We start from the raw sequence: 15,438 nt of genomic DNA, 5'->3' as shown, positions 1-15,438 counted from the left end.
ATGGAATACTTCAAGGTATCAATGCCTCCTCTTCCCTAACCTGCTGTGTCCACCCTCTAAATGGGTCCAGCCCTACTCTATTCCCCCCTAATACAAATGCTACTCAAGAATAGCAGTATAGTGCTCTACCATCTCTTGAGAAGCAATATGATACAAAGGAAAAGTACAGTGTTATCTGAAGTCCCAAAGCCTGTGATTAAATCATGATTATTTCATGACCAATGTGACTTTGAGCATTACTAAAAAAAGTCTGTGCCTCAGTTTCCTCATCTCTAAAATGAGGTTGTTAGATAGTCTTTCAGGTAAGCTCTAACTCTATCTATGATCCTAAAATGACCTTTCTTTACTCATTGGGTTTTGGGTCCTGACATCTGAGGTTTTTTCTTCAAGGGTACTAAATTCTCAGCTGAATTTTTCTTAAAAAGTTGTTTTGATGGCTGCCTCAAATGGCAAAAATTGCTTCTGTGACTCTAGCTCCACTTCATTCTACCCACAGCCTGTTATTTAAGAGCTTAATTCTCCTGTTCTAGGTCTTTGACATAAAAAGAGGTATAAGGGAGAACTCTTACACAAAATAGCTTTGATGGGGAACTACCTTAGTGAAAACTAAGCCTTCAAAAATTTTATCTGTATAAGTTATTGTCAATTTCATTGAACCATTGAGAAAATTGGGATTTATATTGTTTTATTTTATTTTTCCATTTATCTCTGTATCTTGCTACTTCCCCTATGCTATTCTTTGCTGTTGTTCTGTACACAAAATATTTCATATAACTATAATGGTTTTTGGCAAGTTTTCTTTAATTTTGGTTTTGTAGATAGTAAAGGCAACCTATTTGGATATTTGGGAATATCTGTAAAGAGAGTTTGTCAAATTAGGAGTAAAATTAATTTTAGCAAAATTCTGCTGCAGAAAAGTCAAAATGAGCTTTAGCTCTTTATATGAGAAGCAGCTATGGAACAATGAGATTAGCACTGGATTTGGAGTCAGGGTACAAGGGCAGAAATCCTGCTTTTGGCAGCAATTACTTTTGTGACTTTGGGAAAATCATAGAGTATCCCTCAGTTTCAGTTTCTTTTTCAATAAAATGAGAAAATTGGACCAGATGACCAAAACAGTTCTTTCCAACACAGATCTATAATGGTGGGGGAGAAGAGACCTTTTATGTTATCCCTCCTGACCCTCCATTTCTGCTCCCTAATGGACAATACCAGATTCTTACCATCTGTGGGATCAGAGAGGAACAGGAGCTAGCCCACCCTCTTGAATCTATACCATAAAGCCAAAGCTCCTCTCCAACCCATCTATCAGGAATGTCATTTACTCTCAAAAGTGATGTGCTAATTGGGTATTCTTGTTCTCTCATCAAATGAACTCTGGATGGACACTGTTTGCATGCCTGTTTCTACCTGTGTTACTTGACCTTTCTAAAACTAACTCCTTGATTTCCTAGATCTTTTATTTCTATTAGATGCATTTTGCTTAAGAAGATACATGAAGGACCAAATGCAATAGAGATTAGGACATTTTTAGTTGTCAGGGAAAATGCTGAATTATTTTAGTAGGAGTGGTTTTTAAATATAATTTTGGTGAGTTGAAGCCTTACTGTTTACCTGGTTCAATCTCCTCATTAGACTGTACACTTTTTGAGGGCAGAGACCTTTACCCTTTCTTTGTACCCTAGTACTTGATACAAGTGTCACATAGTAGGTGCATAATAAATGCATCTAATAGAAAGGAAACATTGGACACATAACAATTGCTTTTTGACTGTCTATAGACATGGAAACAGAGACTTAGAGTGACCCATCCAAGATTATATCTCTTATTGCCTCAACTGCTACCTAGTAGTACATGATTTCCCTACATTTCTTTTCACCTAAGTCTATAATGATTCTATCAGCAAATCCTTTGAGAGAACCCTAAATATCCCCATTACATTTTACCATATGCCTATGAGTTTAGCTACTTCTTTTGAAAGAATTAAAAATTGGACCCCAGAGAAACTTCTGGAACATAGGACATCCTCCCCACTCACTTGCCTAAACTTAATCCTGGAGCACTCAACTCAGTGCTGCCACTATAACAAAGGACTGTGTGACTTGAGATGGGCTTTTATCTTGACAGCATATTGGCACTTCGACTTTAAAAGCTTTTCCCCAACATAATGCTTCTGTTCCCTAATGACATTCAGTCTCATTGAATCAAAAAGACCCTCCTCCCCCTCCCCATTCTTTCCTTCATTTTCCTTTAAATATTGCAGCAGGTATATTATCTAAAGAGCTATCCTTTGCCAGATCTGCCTGTATTCCATTAACCCTAAGCATCTTTTTATCCAGATATGTACAATTTCATGGGCATGTATTTACATGTATATAAATTTTGCATCTACCAAATGCTTCAGTCTCATTTGGATGTAAATTAAGATAATTACATTTCAGACTGTCTCCAGGGATGTGAATCATCAACTCTTTCTGTCTACCTTTTCTCCCATTTCCAGGACTTCTCTTCAGTAGATTGCTAAGGAAAACAAGTCAGAGGTAGCCTAGAAAGTCTGGGCTTTTGTTGTTTCCTTTTGTTTTCTGGACCATATTAAATAAATCCTTATCATACTTGAAGACCTTGAGTTTTCAAAAGACTTTTACCATATTCACTATTTTCCTATAATTGGGCCACAGGGCTCATTGAATAACCTACCTCTTCTCATTTACAATATAGTTATTTATACACTTGAATTTGAATTTTAAAACCCTACTATGGTTTGATAAAAACTTAAATTATCCTGATGGATAATAATTATGAACCACATAAAAGGCAACATTTCTTACCTAAGCCCTGGTGAAGATATGAGCTGTGAAGTGGAATCAAAATGCAGCCAAGAAGAAGCTGATAGCTTCAAAAAGAATTCTTATCCTTCACTTGATTCCCCCCCCCCCCATTTCGACTCTCATTGGCTGAAAACATTATTAGAGTGGCATCCATAATTTAGTCATCCAATGCTTAAGTCTTGCCAATTTTTTTTAATTCTAAGAATTTGCTCTAGAATTTAATTTAATTTGAGCTTTAGATTCTCAAGAATCCCCTTCATTTCTCTCAGTTCATATTCTTAGTTTTAATCTGAAAATACTTCCCTGGCAAAGAGCAGGCTGCACAACAGTAGCCTTTACTCCTCACCCACACCCCACAGTCTTGCCCACACAGAATCTAGATGCTCAGTTTATTTAGAGAAAGGTTGTGGAAGCTGCCTGGGTGGTGCCTGCCAGCTGGGAACCAAGAAACCTGTGAAACAGACTACCTTCCAGGCTGAGGATTGAAGCAAGAAGGCAGGAGAGGCTGTATCCCACTAGGGAGATCTTCTCTTAGGTGACTGCGGCTTGAGGAGAACCTTGGAACAGAGCTGCTTCTATAATACTACACATCAGTGAGAATAACCAAGATGTTGCTAAGGGAGCCCCAGAAGCAGGAGGCAGTTGGTGGCTAAAATACAGATTAGGTCTCAAAGCCAACCTCCTCACTTCTAGTGTGGCCCTCCCCCACACTGCTCCAGAGTTGCTGCTTAGAATTCCTGTTTATTTCTTTTTGTCTCTTTTTCCTGATAGCAATTTCCTTAATACCCTAACATCTAATGGATTAGAATAGGAAACAAAACTCAAGTCCTCTAGTCCATCCCCTCCCTGAATGCCCCTGTCTTCTACCATACAAATTTAGTTGCTTACAATTCAGGGAGCTATCCACAACTGAAGCTTGTGCAGAAGGTGGAGGATGGCAAGATGAACTCAAAACAATACTGGCATGACTACTATGCTTATTAAGTCAAATTGAGAAGGATATCTTTTGTATGAATTCAAACTCATTTGCACACCTACTTTCTTGACTTTTACTTCCTCTTGAAGAGACTTTGTCCATGCCTCCTGCCTCCATGCTTATCTGATAATAATCAATAGTTTGACTCTATCTAATCCCTTTCTGTTCACAACATTATCATAGGATGCATTGACATTTAGGGAAAGGAAAGGGCATTGACTGCAACTAGAGGACTTGGGTTCAAATCTTAACTCTGAGGATTTCCACCTTTGATATCTTGCATAGGTCCCTTTAACACTCCTGGATTTCAGTTTCTTCATCTGTAAAATAAAGGAGTTGTACTAATGGCCTCAAAAACCCCTTCCAACTTCAGATCTATGACTAGGAGTCCTTTAGATGGCTCTTCCCAGATGAAGAATAGCACATCTCAACCTGCCTGAAAAATGTGTATCAAATAAGATAATATTTGTAATGTGCTTAGCACCACCTGCCACTAGCTATTATTTCATTTATCCCTATTGAATGTAATTTTATTAGATTTAGTCCAATTTTCTAGCCTGTCAAGACTCCTTTGGATCCTCCCCCTGTCATCCAGTTTCTTGTCTATGCCTTCCAGGTTGGTATAAGTGAACAATTGAAGAGAATGCCATCAATCAACTAATCAACTGACAAGCATTTACTTAGTACCTTCTGCATGCCAGATTACTAGGTACTAAGGATGCATATTCAAATAACGAAATAAGTCTGAATCTGGAATTTACAAACAATTGGAGAAGATCAGTGTCTATGTGTGTATTTTTGTATGTGTATACACACACATATATGTGTGTGCATATGTCTATATTTGTATAACTGAATGTAATTATGTCTGCAGTTTCTTAAAGATGGAGATAAATATAAATAAATACATAATCATTTGGGAAGGATGGAAATGGGGAAATCAGAAGAAACTTCATGACATCAAGGTCTTTATCCAAGTCATTGAGGAAAAAAGTATTAAACAAGCACAGGAACAAGCACAAATCCCTGGAATATTCCACTGGAGACATATGGACCACTGGAGACATATTGAAACAATAATTTAAACTATCTAGCTGTATTATAATTTCATGCATTTTCCCATGTTTTCATAAGAATAATATGAAATACTACTTTTCTAAAATCCAGATAAATTCTCCCCACAGTATTTCCCTTATCTGCCAGTTTAGTAACTTTGACAAAAGAAATGAAGATGAATATAGCATAACCTCATCATTATTGTCTTAATGGCCCTTCCTTTTTTAGATGTTTGCTATCTCTTTTCTTAATGATCCATTTTAGAATTTTCTGTAAATCAAAGTCAAATCCATTAGTCAATAATTTGTGCAGACTTAATTCTTTCACCCTTTTTGAGAATTGAAAACTCTGACTTCTGTTCTCTGGAACTCTGTCTTCAGTTACCACAATCTTTCAAGATATACTTATAGTGACCCAAAAATCATACCGCTAGTTTTCTCACTGATGAAATATGTAAGCTCACATGAGCCAGGTGAGTTGAATTCATCAAGAGTAACTAGATGGTATAGTAGATATAGCCCTGAATTTGGAATAAGAAAGATCCAAGTTCAAATCCTGCCTAAGATACTTGTTGGCTATGTGACATTGGGCAAGTTATCTCTCTCAGCTTCCATTCTTTCATCTATAAAAGGGAATAATAATAGTACCTACCTCACAAGACAGATGAACTGACATGTAAAATGCTTTATAAAATGTACTATACTGTACTTTAATAAATACTAACTGTTCCTATCTCCACACTTATTTTGGTTATTCATTCCCTGTTAGCCATTTTCCCTCTAATTCTGCCTTTATATAGCCAAAAAGAACAAATTTAATCCCTTTTCTATGTGACAGTCTGACAAGCAAATCCAAATACTTTAAATACTTGAACATACATATCATGTTCCTCCGAGTCTTCTTTTCTTCAGTCTAAATATCCCTAGTTCCTTCCATTGATCCTCAACTAATATGAATTCAAGACCCTTAACAAACCTGACTGTCCTTCTCTGGACAGTTTTTAGAGTTATTCTCCTTGGCAAAGAAAAGAGAAAACTTCTTTCACAAATTTGCAAAGCAGAGCACAGTTCATCTCTGCCTAGTGGGTAAGACCTGGTAAGTTACCTGAGTGACTTGCTCTGTCACACAGTAAGATTTTGAAAGTAGGTATTTCCAAATCTCAGTCCTACCCTACATCTACTGGCAACTTTGCCTCTGAATTTGTCATGTAAAGAACAAATGGACCTCACCCTCACCAATAAGAGGTGTATGATTTTCCCTGATATTTCTAATAGGTAGTTCTATATCATTCTTTGACTAGGGTACCAGTGAAGTCAAATAGCATGCTTTTACATCAGTTACACTTACCAGCATCTTCTCTATTAGCATATGAATAACAATTTTACTGCTGAATTTTTGAAATACGCGTTTTTTCCTTTGGAATGTAATTTTCCAATCTGCATGATTCTTTTGCCCAAAGTAAAACCTTCCTGATAATGCCAAAGGCACAACTCCCTTTGTCTAAGCTTTTAATTTAGTTCAAAGGTGACTAATTGCACATTATCTATCTTATCTACATTCCTTCTTTTCTCTTCCATGCCATGTTTGAGGGGACTCGTTTACATTTAACATGAATATTCACCTCTTCTCTTTCAGGGCAGAACAAAATCTGCTTTATTCCTGGAATGGTTGGACCAATTCTAGAAATGACACTCATTCCTGAAGTTGAACTCCGGAAAGCTACAATCCCAATTTTCTTTGACATGATGCTGTGTGAATATCAAAGATGTGGAGATTTCAAAAAGGTAAAAAATGAGGCAAAAATGAATGTAGCATTGTATCTCTAATCTCAAATTCATCCCTCATTAATGACTAAGTGACCCTGTCTGTAGTGAGCTTTAGCTGTGGACAGAGGGGGCCATTTATGAATGTGTTTAAGGGAGGAAAAAACTGGCAGATGGAATCTGCTCCATAGACTATCATACTCTCTCACAGCTAAAATTAAAATGCACTTTATTTCTACAAATCTCTTTGATTTTCTTTCTAATAATGTCCGTAATTTGTATTTAGAGAGGATATTTTCCCTTTTTATGTTTGTGCTTTAATACCTGAGACAAAGACACAGATAGATGTAGATGATATAGATATAAAGATATCTTTATCTGAATGGCTCAGGAGATAGAGCACTGGGCCTGGAGTCAAGAATACCTGAATTCAAATCCATCCTCAGACATTTATTAACTGTTTGATTTTGGACAAGTCATTTAGAAAGCATCTAATACCTCAGTGGATAAAGCACTAGACCTGGAGTTAGGAAGACCTGAGTTCAAATCTGACCTCAGATATTTACTAACTGTGTGACTCTGTCATTTAATTATTGTTCACTTTAATCCACTGGAGAAAGAAAAAGCAAAGCACTCTGGTATCGTTGCCAAGAAAATACCATCGGCTGTATGACCCATGGGGTTATTAAGACTTGGACATGACTGAATGACTGAACAATAAATATCCATACATATAGATAAAGAATATATGTATATTATGTTTGTGAATTTATATATATATATATATATATATTTCAGTGTATATAAGATAGCTATACATAGAGCTATATGTATATATATACATATATATATATATATATATATATTTGAGTGTATCTATACAAGATAGCTCTACATTAAAGGAAATATAACTGGATTAGAGGAAATGGCTAGTTGGAGAGACCTCTAATTTTGTTATTTGGTGACAGAGATATTTTTACCAAGTGCAAAAAAAAAAATATCCCACATCAAATCCAAGGGTCATTATTTATATTAGGTTTGGGGTTTTTTTTTTTCAGTGAAAAGTCAGCAAAATTTGAATAATGAAACCTTTTTCTTATGTCTAGTCAGCCAGAAGTGTTATGAAGCCTCCACCCCAACCCATCAACTTTTAGACAATCATTTCTTCTTTCCTGATAATCGCAACATATATCAATCTTACCTACTGCTCCACAAGAAAGTTCATTGAGTAATGACTAAGTGGGCCATATTTCTTGATCTCACCTGTGGAATTTGAAATATAACAAGTCTTGTATCTGAAGATCATACTCCACAGTAATGGAAGACTGGAAATGTTCTTTGATATTTTCCTTTCTGACCAGAGGATACAGTTTTCACTTAGCTGTCACACATTCTTACCTACTCCCTATTGGGATACTGTTGTGAGAAATCTGACCTAGTTTAGGGATACCTGTGATCTTGACATCATTAGCACCATCCTCTAACCCAATGAGCTTATTCATCATTTGGAAAATTTTGAGCAGGCAGATTGTCTTTATTCTATTCCTAGAGTACCTCATAGTCTTTTTCTGTGGAAAGCAAAGAAAAGAAAGAATGTTAACATAGATTCATAGATTCACCCAATTTCAGAGTAGGAAAGAATCATATTATCCAACACACTCTTTTTATAAATGAAATAAAACAGGCCCCAGAGAGAAAGCAACTTTTCCAAGTTCTGGATTATCAGTACTAGACTTTAAACCCATTTCAATTCAAGAAACATTTATGAAATACATATTATTTGCAAGACATAATGAATAAGATGTTGGACTTAGGGTCAAGAATAGACTAATTAAAATTCTGCCTCTAACATTTACTAGCTATTTTTTAATTAACTTCTCTGAGCCTCAGGCAACTCTAAGACTTATCTACTAGTAATAAACATTTGAGTCAATGGAAAGCATCCTCATACCAAGGAAATAAGAGTGTGTTATCAGGGGCAACTAGGTGGTGCAGTGAATAGAACACTGGTCCTGGAGTCAGGAGGACCTGAGTTCAAATTTGGCTTCAAACACTTAATACTTACCTAGTTTTATGACTTTGGGCAAATTACTTAACCCCATTGCCTTGCAACTCTACCCTCCCCCAAAGGTGTTAGGTCTTATTATTATGTGTAGGGGACTGTGCTAGATGTCATGGAAAGGGAGAGAAGGGAAGCACTTATTAGGTGCCTACTATTGTAAATATTGCCCTATTTGATCTTCACTCAATTCTGTGAAGTAAATGTTAATACTATTACTATTTTATAGTTGAGGAAATTGAGGCAAACAGGGATTAAATAACTTACTCAAGGCCATATAGCTAGTAAATATCTGAGCCCACATTTGAACTCAGGTCTTCTTGACTCCAGAAGCTAACCATTTAGTTAGCTTCTTAAGAATATGGAGATGTAAAGTGGCATAGTACCAATTCCTTGAGTCAAAGAGAGTATAACTTTTAAGGGTGTGAACCTATGATTTTCATAAGAGTGAGGAACTCCTACATAGAAAAAGTGCCTTCCCTCATTCAAATCAGCAACTTGTCTATAATGTGTAATTTTAGAGATTGGTTATAGGAATAAGAAATTGTGCTTTGCCCATAGTCATATATAGCTTATCATGGTGTCAGAAGCAGGATTTTTGCTTAAGTTTTCCTGAGTCCAAGGCTGACCCTCTATCCTTTACAAAATTCTGCTTATCTGTCTATCTTTCTTTCTATCTTTCTTGCTTTCTCTCTCTTCTTTCTTTCTATCTTTCTTGCTTTCTCTCTCTCCTTTCTTTCTTTTTTCTTTCTTTTTCTCTTTTTCTCTCTTTCTCTCTTTCTATATTTATGTGGTATAATATATAAATACACACATATATAAATGCAAAATGGGATAGGAGCAAAGGAGATCCAAGCATGAGAAATTTGAAGAGAAACAGGGGAAGAGGATCAGAAAAGTATTTATGGAGAAATTAGCATGAGAATTTGACTTTGAAGAAAGGTATTAGGAAAGATAGATTTTAGCCCATGGATGGGGAATGACAGATTCAAAAACCTGGAGATCAGTGGCTGATGGTTTCTCTCTCAGGGTTTTGGAATACTCATAAGGCATTGATATTTCTTAAATTGTTGATTATAACCCCCACTGAATTGTGCCACAGTCATGTTCATTGCTTCCATGATACTATCTAGTTATCATATCCTCTGCCATTCTCTTTTCTTTTTGCCTTCAGTCTTTCCAAAATCAGGACCTTTCAAATGCATCCTGTCTTCTCATTATTTAGTGAATGCATTTACATTTTAACTTAATATTTGACCTTCCAGCGAATAATCTGAGTTTATTTCTTTAGGAATTTACTGATTTGATCTTTTTTTGCTATTCAGGGAACTCTCAAAAGTTTTCTCCAGCACTATAATTTGATTCTGGTGCACTCAACTTTCCTTAGAGTCCAATTCTCATGGCCAAACATTGCTACTGGAAAAATCATAACTTAATTATATTGCAGCCTCATCATCAAGGTGATGTTTCTGCTTTTTAGTATGCTGTCCAGATTTGCTTCCAAGAAGAAAGCATCTTTTAATTTCATGACAGTTGTTCTTTGCAGTGATCTTTGAACTCAAGAATATAAAATCTGAAACTGCTTCCATTTATTCTCCCCCTATTTACCAGGAAGTGATGTGAACAGCTGCAAGATTTTTTTATGCTAGTTTCAAGCTGGCATTTACACATTCCTCTTTTACCCTCATCAAGAGGTTTTTTCATTCTTTTTTACCTTCTGCTGTTAGAGTGGTATCATCTGTATATCTGAGATTGTTAGCATTTCTCCCAGCATTCTTATTTCTGGCTTTTGAGTCATTCTATTTTTTGTGATGTACTCTTCATATAAATTAGATAAATAAGGTGACAATATGTACTTTTGTCATATTCTTTTTCCATCTTAAATCAATCAGTTGTTCCCTTCAGGTCCAATTGTTTCTTCTTTGTCTGCATACAAATTCATCATGACTCAAATAAAATGATCTGGTACTTCCTTCTTCTTGAGGATTTATTACATTTTTTGTCATCCATTGGTCAAAGACTTTAGTGTAATCAATAAAGCATAACTAGATGTCTTTCTTGAACTTCCTTGATTTTTTCATAATCCAGTGAATGTTGACAATTTGGTCTCTAGTTCATCTGCCTGTTTAAAAACCAGCCTGCTCTTCTGGTAAGTTTGGATTAACATATTGCTAAAATCTAGCTTGTAGAGTCTTAAGAATAACCTTGTTGGAATGTAAAACAAACATAATTGTTCCAAAATTGGAATATTTTTGTCATTGTCCTTTTTTAGGATTGTAATGGCTCAATCCTAAAGTGACTATTGATGAGTTTTCCTAATTTGACATATCAAATGCAATACTTAGACAACATCTTTTATGATTTTATTTTATTTTAGTTTAGCTTAGTTTAGTTTAGCTTAGTTTAATTTAGTTTAGTTTAGTTTAGTTTAGTTTTTTAGTTTTTGCAAGGCAATGGGATTAAGTGGCTTGCCCAAGGCCACATGGCCAGGTAATTATTAAGTGTCTGAGGTTGGATTTGAACTCAGGTACTCCTGACTCCAGGGCCAGTGCTCTATTCACTGCACCACCTAGCCACCCCATCTTTTATGATTTTAAATAGCTCAGCTGAAATTATGTCACAGATTTTATTGTTATCAATTATTTTTAAGGTCCACCCGACTTCATTCTTAAGGCTATCTGGTTCTAGATTAGTAATCACACCATCAGAGTTATGGGTGATATCTTTCTTGTATAATTCTTCTATATTTTTTCCACCTCTTCTTAATCTCTTCTGCTTCTGTTAAGTCCCTTACATTTTTGTCTTTCATCATGTCAATTTTTTTTCCAATTGATATATTTTTACAATTAGATGTTATGAAAGTTTTTCAATATTCATTCACATGCATTTGCATATCTTTAAGTTACATAATTTCCTTCCACCCTCCCTTCCTACCCCTCTCCCCTCAGTAGTGAACAGTTTGATGAATATTGTACATACACCTTTGTGTTTAACATGTTTACAGACAAGCCGTTTTCTGTGTGAGGAATTTAGATTAAGAGAAAAGAAAGAAAACCATGAGATAGGAAAGAAATGCATAAGAGAAATTTTTAAGAAGTGATGTAGTGTTCATTTAGATTCTGTAGGGTTTTTTTGTTTTGTGTTGTTTTGTTTTTCTTCCTCTGGATGGGGATAGCTTTGTCTATAGCTGTTCTCCTGCAGTTGTCCTAGCTCTGAGAAATGCTAAGAGGAGCTGCATCTATCAAGTTGGATCAACTCACAATGTTGTTGTTAATGTGTACAATGTTCTCTTGGTTCTGTTCCCTTCACCCAGCATCAGTTCCTGTAATTTTTTCCATGTTTCTCTAGAGTCCAACCATTCACATCCCATCCATTTTTGAATGAAATGTTCCCTTGATATCTCTAATTTTCTGTAAGAGATTTCTTTCCCATTCTATTTTTTGTATTGTTGATCTCTTATCTCTCCTTGTTTTTCTCTGAATTCTATTGCTTATATATTTCCTCTTTCTTCTTTTTTTTTTGCAAGGCAAGTGGGGGTAAGTGGCTTGCCCAAGGCCATGCAGCTAGGTAATTATTAAGTGTCAGAGACCGGATTTGAACCCAGGTACTCCTGACTCCAGGGCTGGTGCTTTATCCACTGCGCCACCTAGCTGCCCCTATATTCCTCTTTCTTCTTTACCATTTGCTTTCATTCTTTCCTCTGCTATTTATAAAACCTTATCAGGTAGTCATGTTGCTTTCCTTTTCTTTTTCCTTAGAATATTTTTTATTGTTGCTGCCTCCTACACAATACTGTGATTGTATTACAAATCTATGTCCATAGTTTTTCAGTCACTCTATCTACCAAATCTAATCCTTCAATTCTTTTCCTTATCTCTACTTCGTATTCACAGGGAATGTTATTTATATCATATTTTTATGGTCTAATTATTTTCCCTACTTTCTTCAATTTAATTCTGAATCGAATAATAAGATGCTTATGAAATGAGCCATAGTCAGCTTCAGGTGTTATTTTAACTGACTGCATAGAGCAAGTATATAATGAATCTGATTTCAGTATTGACCATCTGGTGATGTCCTTATAGGCTGTTGAGAAAGAGTGTTTGCTATGACCAGTGAATTATCTTGACAAAATTTTATTAACCCCTGCCTGCTTCATTTTGTACTCCAGAGCCAAACTTTCCTGTTATTGCAATTATATTTTTAATTTCCTAATTTAGCATTTCATTTCCCTATAATGAATGTGATATCCCTTTTTTTCTTAATGTTATTTCTAGAAGATGTTGTAGGTCTTCATAGAACTGATGAACATTGGTTTCTGCAGCATCAGTGGTAGGAAATACTCAATGGTCTGCTTTGGATTTGAACTAAGAGTGTTTTGTAATTTTGAGATCACACCTCACTACTGCTTTTCTCACCCTTTTATTGATTATTTGACCTACTGTACTTTTTCTAAAGGATTCTTGCCCTTGGTTGTATATGGAGTGATCATCTAAATTAAATTCACTCATTCCCATCCATTTAAGTTCACTGACACCCATGATGTTGATATTTAATCTTTCCAATTACTATTTGATCATATTCAGCTTACTTTGGTTCATAGCTCACACATTCCAGATTCCTATGTAAAATGGATCTTTACAGCATCAAACTTTCCTTTCATTACTAGATGCCTCCACAGCTGAGCTTCCTTTTGGCTTTGACCCAGCCATTTCATTAGTACTGAAGCGACTTATAGTTGTCCTTCACTTTTTCCCAGTAGCACATTAGAAATCTTCTGATGTGAGGGGCTCATCTTCTTCTGTCATATCTTTTATTATTTTAATACTGTCTATTGGGGTTTTCTTGGCAAAGATAATGAAGTAGTTGGCCATTTCCTTCTCCATTGGATCATCTTTTGCCAGAACTCTTCACTGTGACCTGTCTGTCTTGGCTTTACCCCACACAACATAATTCATAGTTTCATTGAGGTGTGCAAACCCCTTGCCATGACAAGAAAGTAACCTAGGAGGGGCAATTAGGTTTTGCAAAGGAATATTTACTAATGTTTTGCACTAAACACTGAGTTTGAACTCACTCTCTCCAGGGACCAATTGTGTGCAGAGGGAAGAATACCATTTAGGTTTGGGGGACTGGGGATGTTTTGTATTGTCTCCTTTTAAGATTGAATCCACAATACTCTTTGTACAATGACAGTCCCAGGGAGAGTAGTCTCAAACGTGAAACAGTTGGTACAAAACATCTTCCTCAAACTAAGGACACATTCTCCTCCTATAGGGACTGTGTTCCTGAGCAAAATGGGCTCAAAATTGAAGCACAAAGGTACTCATGTATATATGTAAAGTGTTCCTGTTGTTTAGTCATTTCAGTTATGTCCAATTCTTCATGATCTCATTTGAGGTTTTTGTGTCAAAGATACTGGAGTAGTTTGTCATTTCCTTCTCCAGTTCATTTTATAGGTGAGGAAACTGTAGAAAACTGGGTTAAGTGGGTTGCCCAGGGCCTCACAGTTAGCAAGTGTCTGAGGCCACATTATAACTCCTGAAGATGAGTCTTTCTGTCTCCAGACCTGGCAACACTATCTATTGTGCCATCTATCTCACTCTCTCATATGTAGAGTAAGTAGGGCTAAAAATGTATCTTAGACTCCTCACCCAGGGAATCACTCCCACAATCAGCCAGACTAACCTAAAAGATTTGATTTCGTGGATGATGGGTCAACCCCATTATTTAGCTGAGTTTATAAAGTCGCTCCCCAGAACTAACAAAACTTAGCTGGGTCTGCTATTGGCTCCAGCAATATCTGTTCATTATTCCCATTGATGTGGGGACCTCAGATTTTTTCAGTCTTTTTCAACCTTTCAAATCTCACCAAATTAAACATGTTTTGTTCTAGCTTTATATACTCATTTACCCAAGACTTGTTGTTGAATTGTTTCAGTTATGTCTAATCCTTTGTCATCCCATTTAAGGTTACTTGGCAGAGATACTAGAGTGGTGTGCCATTTCCTTCTCCAGCTCATTTTATAGTTGAAGCAAACAGGATTAAGTGACTTTCCCAGGGTCACATAGCTTATTAGTGTCTCAGGCCAGATTTGAGCTCAGGAAGATGAGTCTTCCTGACTCGAAGGGTAACACTCTATCCACTTCACCGCCCCTCACAGCTGCTCCTACCTAAGATGAGGAAAGAATAAACACAAAAGCAGCAGAGTTGCCATGTGTTCTTGGACATCTGACAGCTGATTGAGGTAGTTCCTAGCAATTCATAATAAGTAATGCTTTTTACTCAAAAACTGCCAGGGAAGAAATGGAGAGATTGTCACTTCAAATGTTTCATATACCCATTCAGTTCTGGCTCATCCTTCACTGAACCATTTGTTCTTTTAGCTCCTCAATCAAACGAAAGACTTTATATCCTTAAATAGTTTCTCATGAACTCTCAGTCATATTTCACTGGAAAATATAACTATCCAGAGTTCTACTTGTTAGTTTGACAGTAGGCAGAGAATGTTGTACATACTTGTCATGCATGCTCTAAGGACTGGGCTTTCACTGGCCAGTCTTCCATCACAGTAAGATTCAAATGAAAAGTAGCAGTAGTCACAAGTACAATGTAGCAGTAACAATAAAAAGGGGAAAATATAAGATATAGTTCAAATCTAGCTCAACAGGACTTGGAAGTTAGACAGATGTGGAGGAAAGAGGAATCCAAGATGACTCCTTGATTTTGATCTATAATAACAAGATTGGTGTCT

At 36.2% G+C, this 15,438-nt stretch overlaps 1 protein-coding gene across 2 annotated transcripts in view; it reads left to right on the top strand.

Moving 5' to 3' along the window:
* DOCK2 (dedicator of cytokinesis 2) overlaps positions 1–15,438 on the top strand; it is a 535,580-nt gene that overhangs the window by 455,812 nt on the left and 64,330 nt on the right. For both annotated transcript variants that reach the window (XM_074212450.1, XM_074212449.1), the window contains exon 33: positions 6,497–6,645. In XM_074212450.1, the coding sequence (XP_074068551.1) occupies positions 6,497–6,645 (149 nt within the window). The remainder of the gene's footprint in view (positions 1–6,496; positions 6,646–15,438) is intronic.

Source organism: Macrotis lagotis, chromosome 1, assembly GCF_037893015.1.
Source record: "Macrotis lagotis isolate mMagLag1 chromosome 1, bilby.v1.9.chrom.fasta, whole genome shotgun sequence".
Taxonomy (NCBI): Eukaryota; Metazoa; Chordata; class Mammalia; order Peramelemorphia; family Peramelidae; genus Macrotis; species Macrotis lagotis.
Note: the sequence above shows the minus strand (reverse complement) of the source record. Positions and strands in the feature narration are given on the sequence as shown.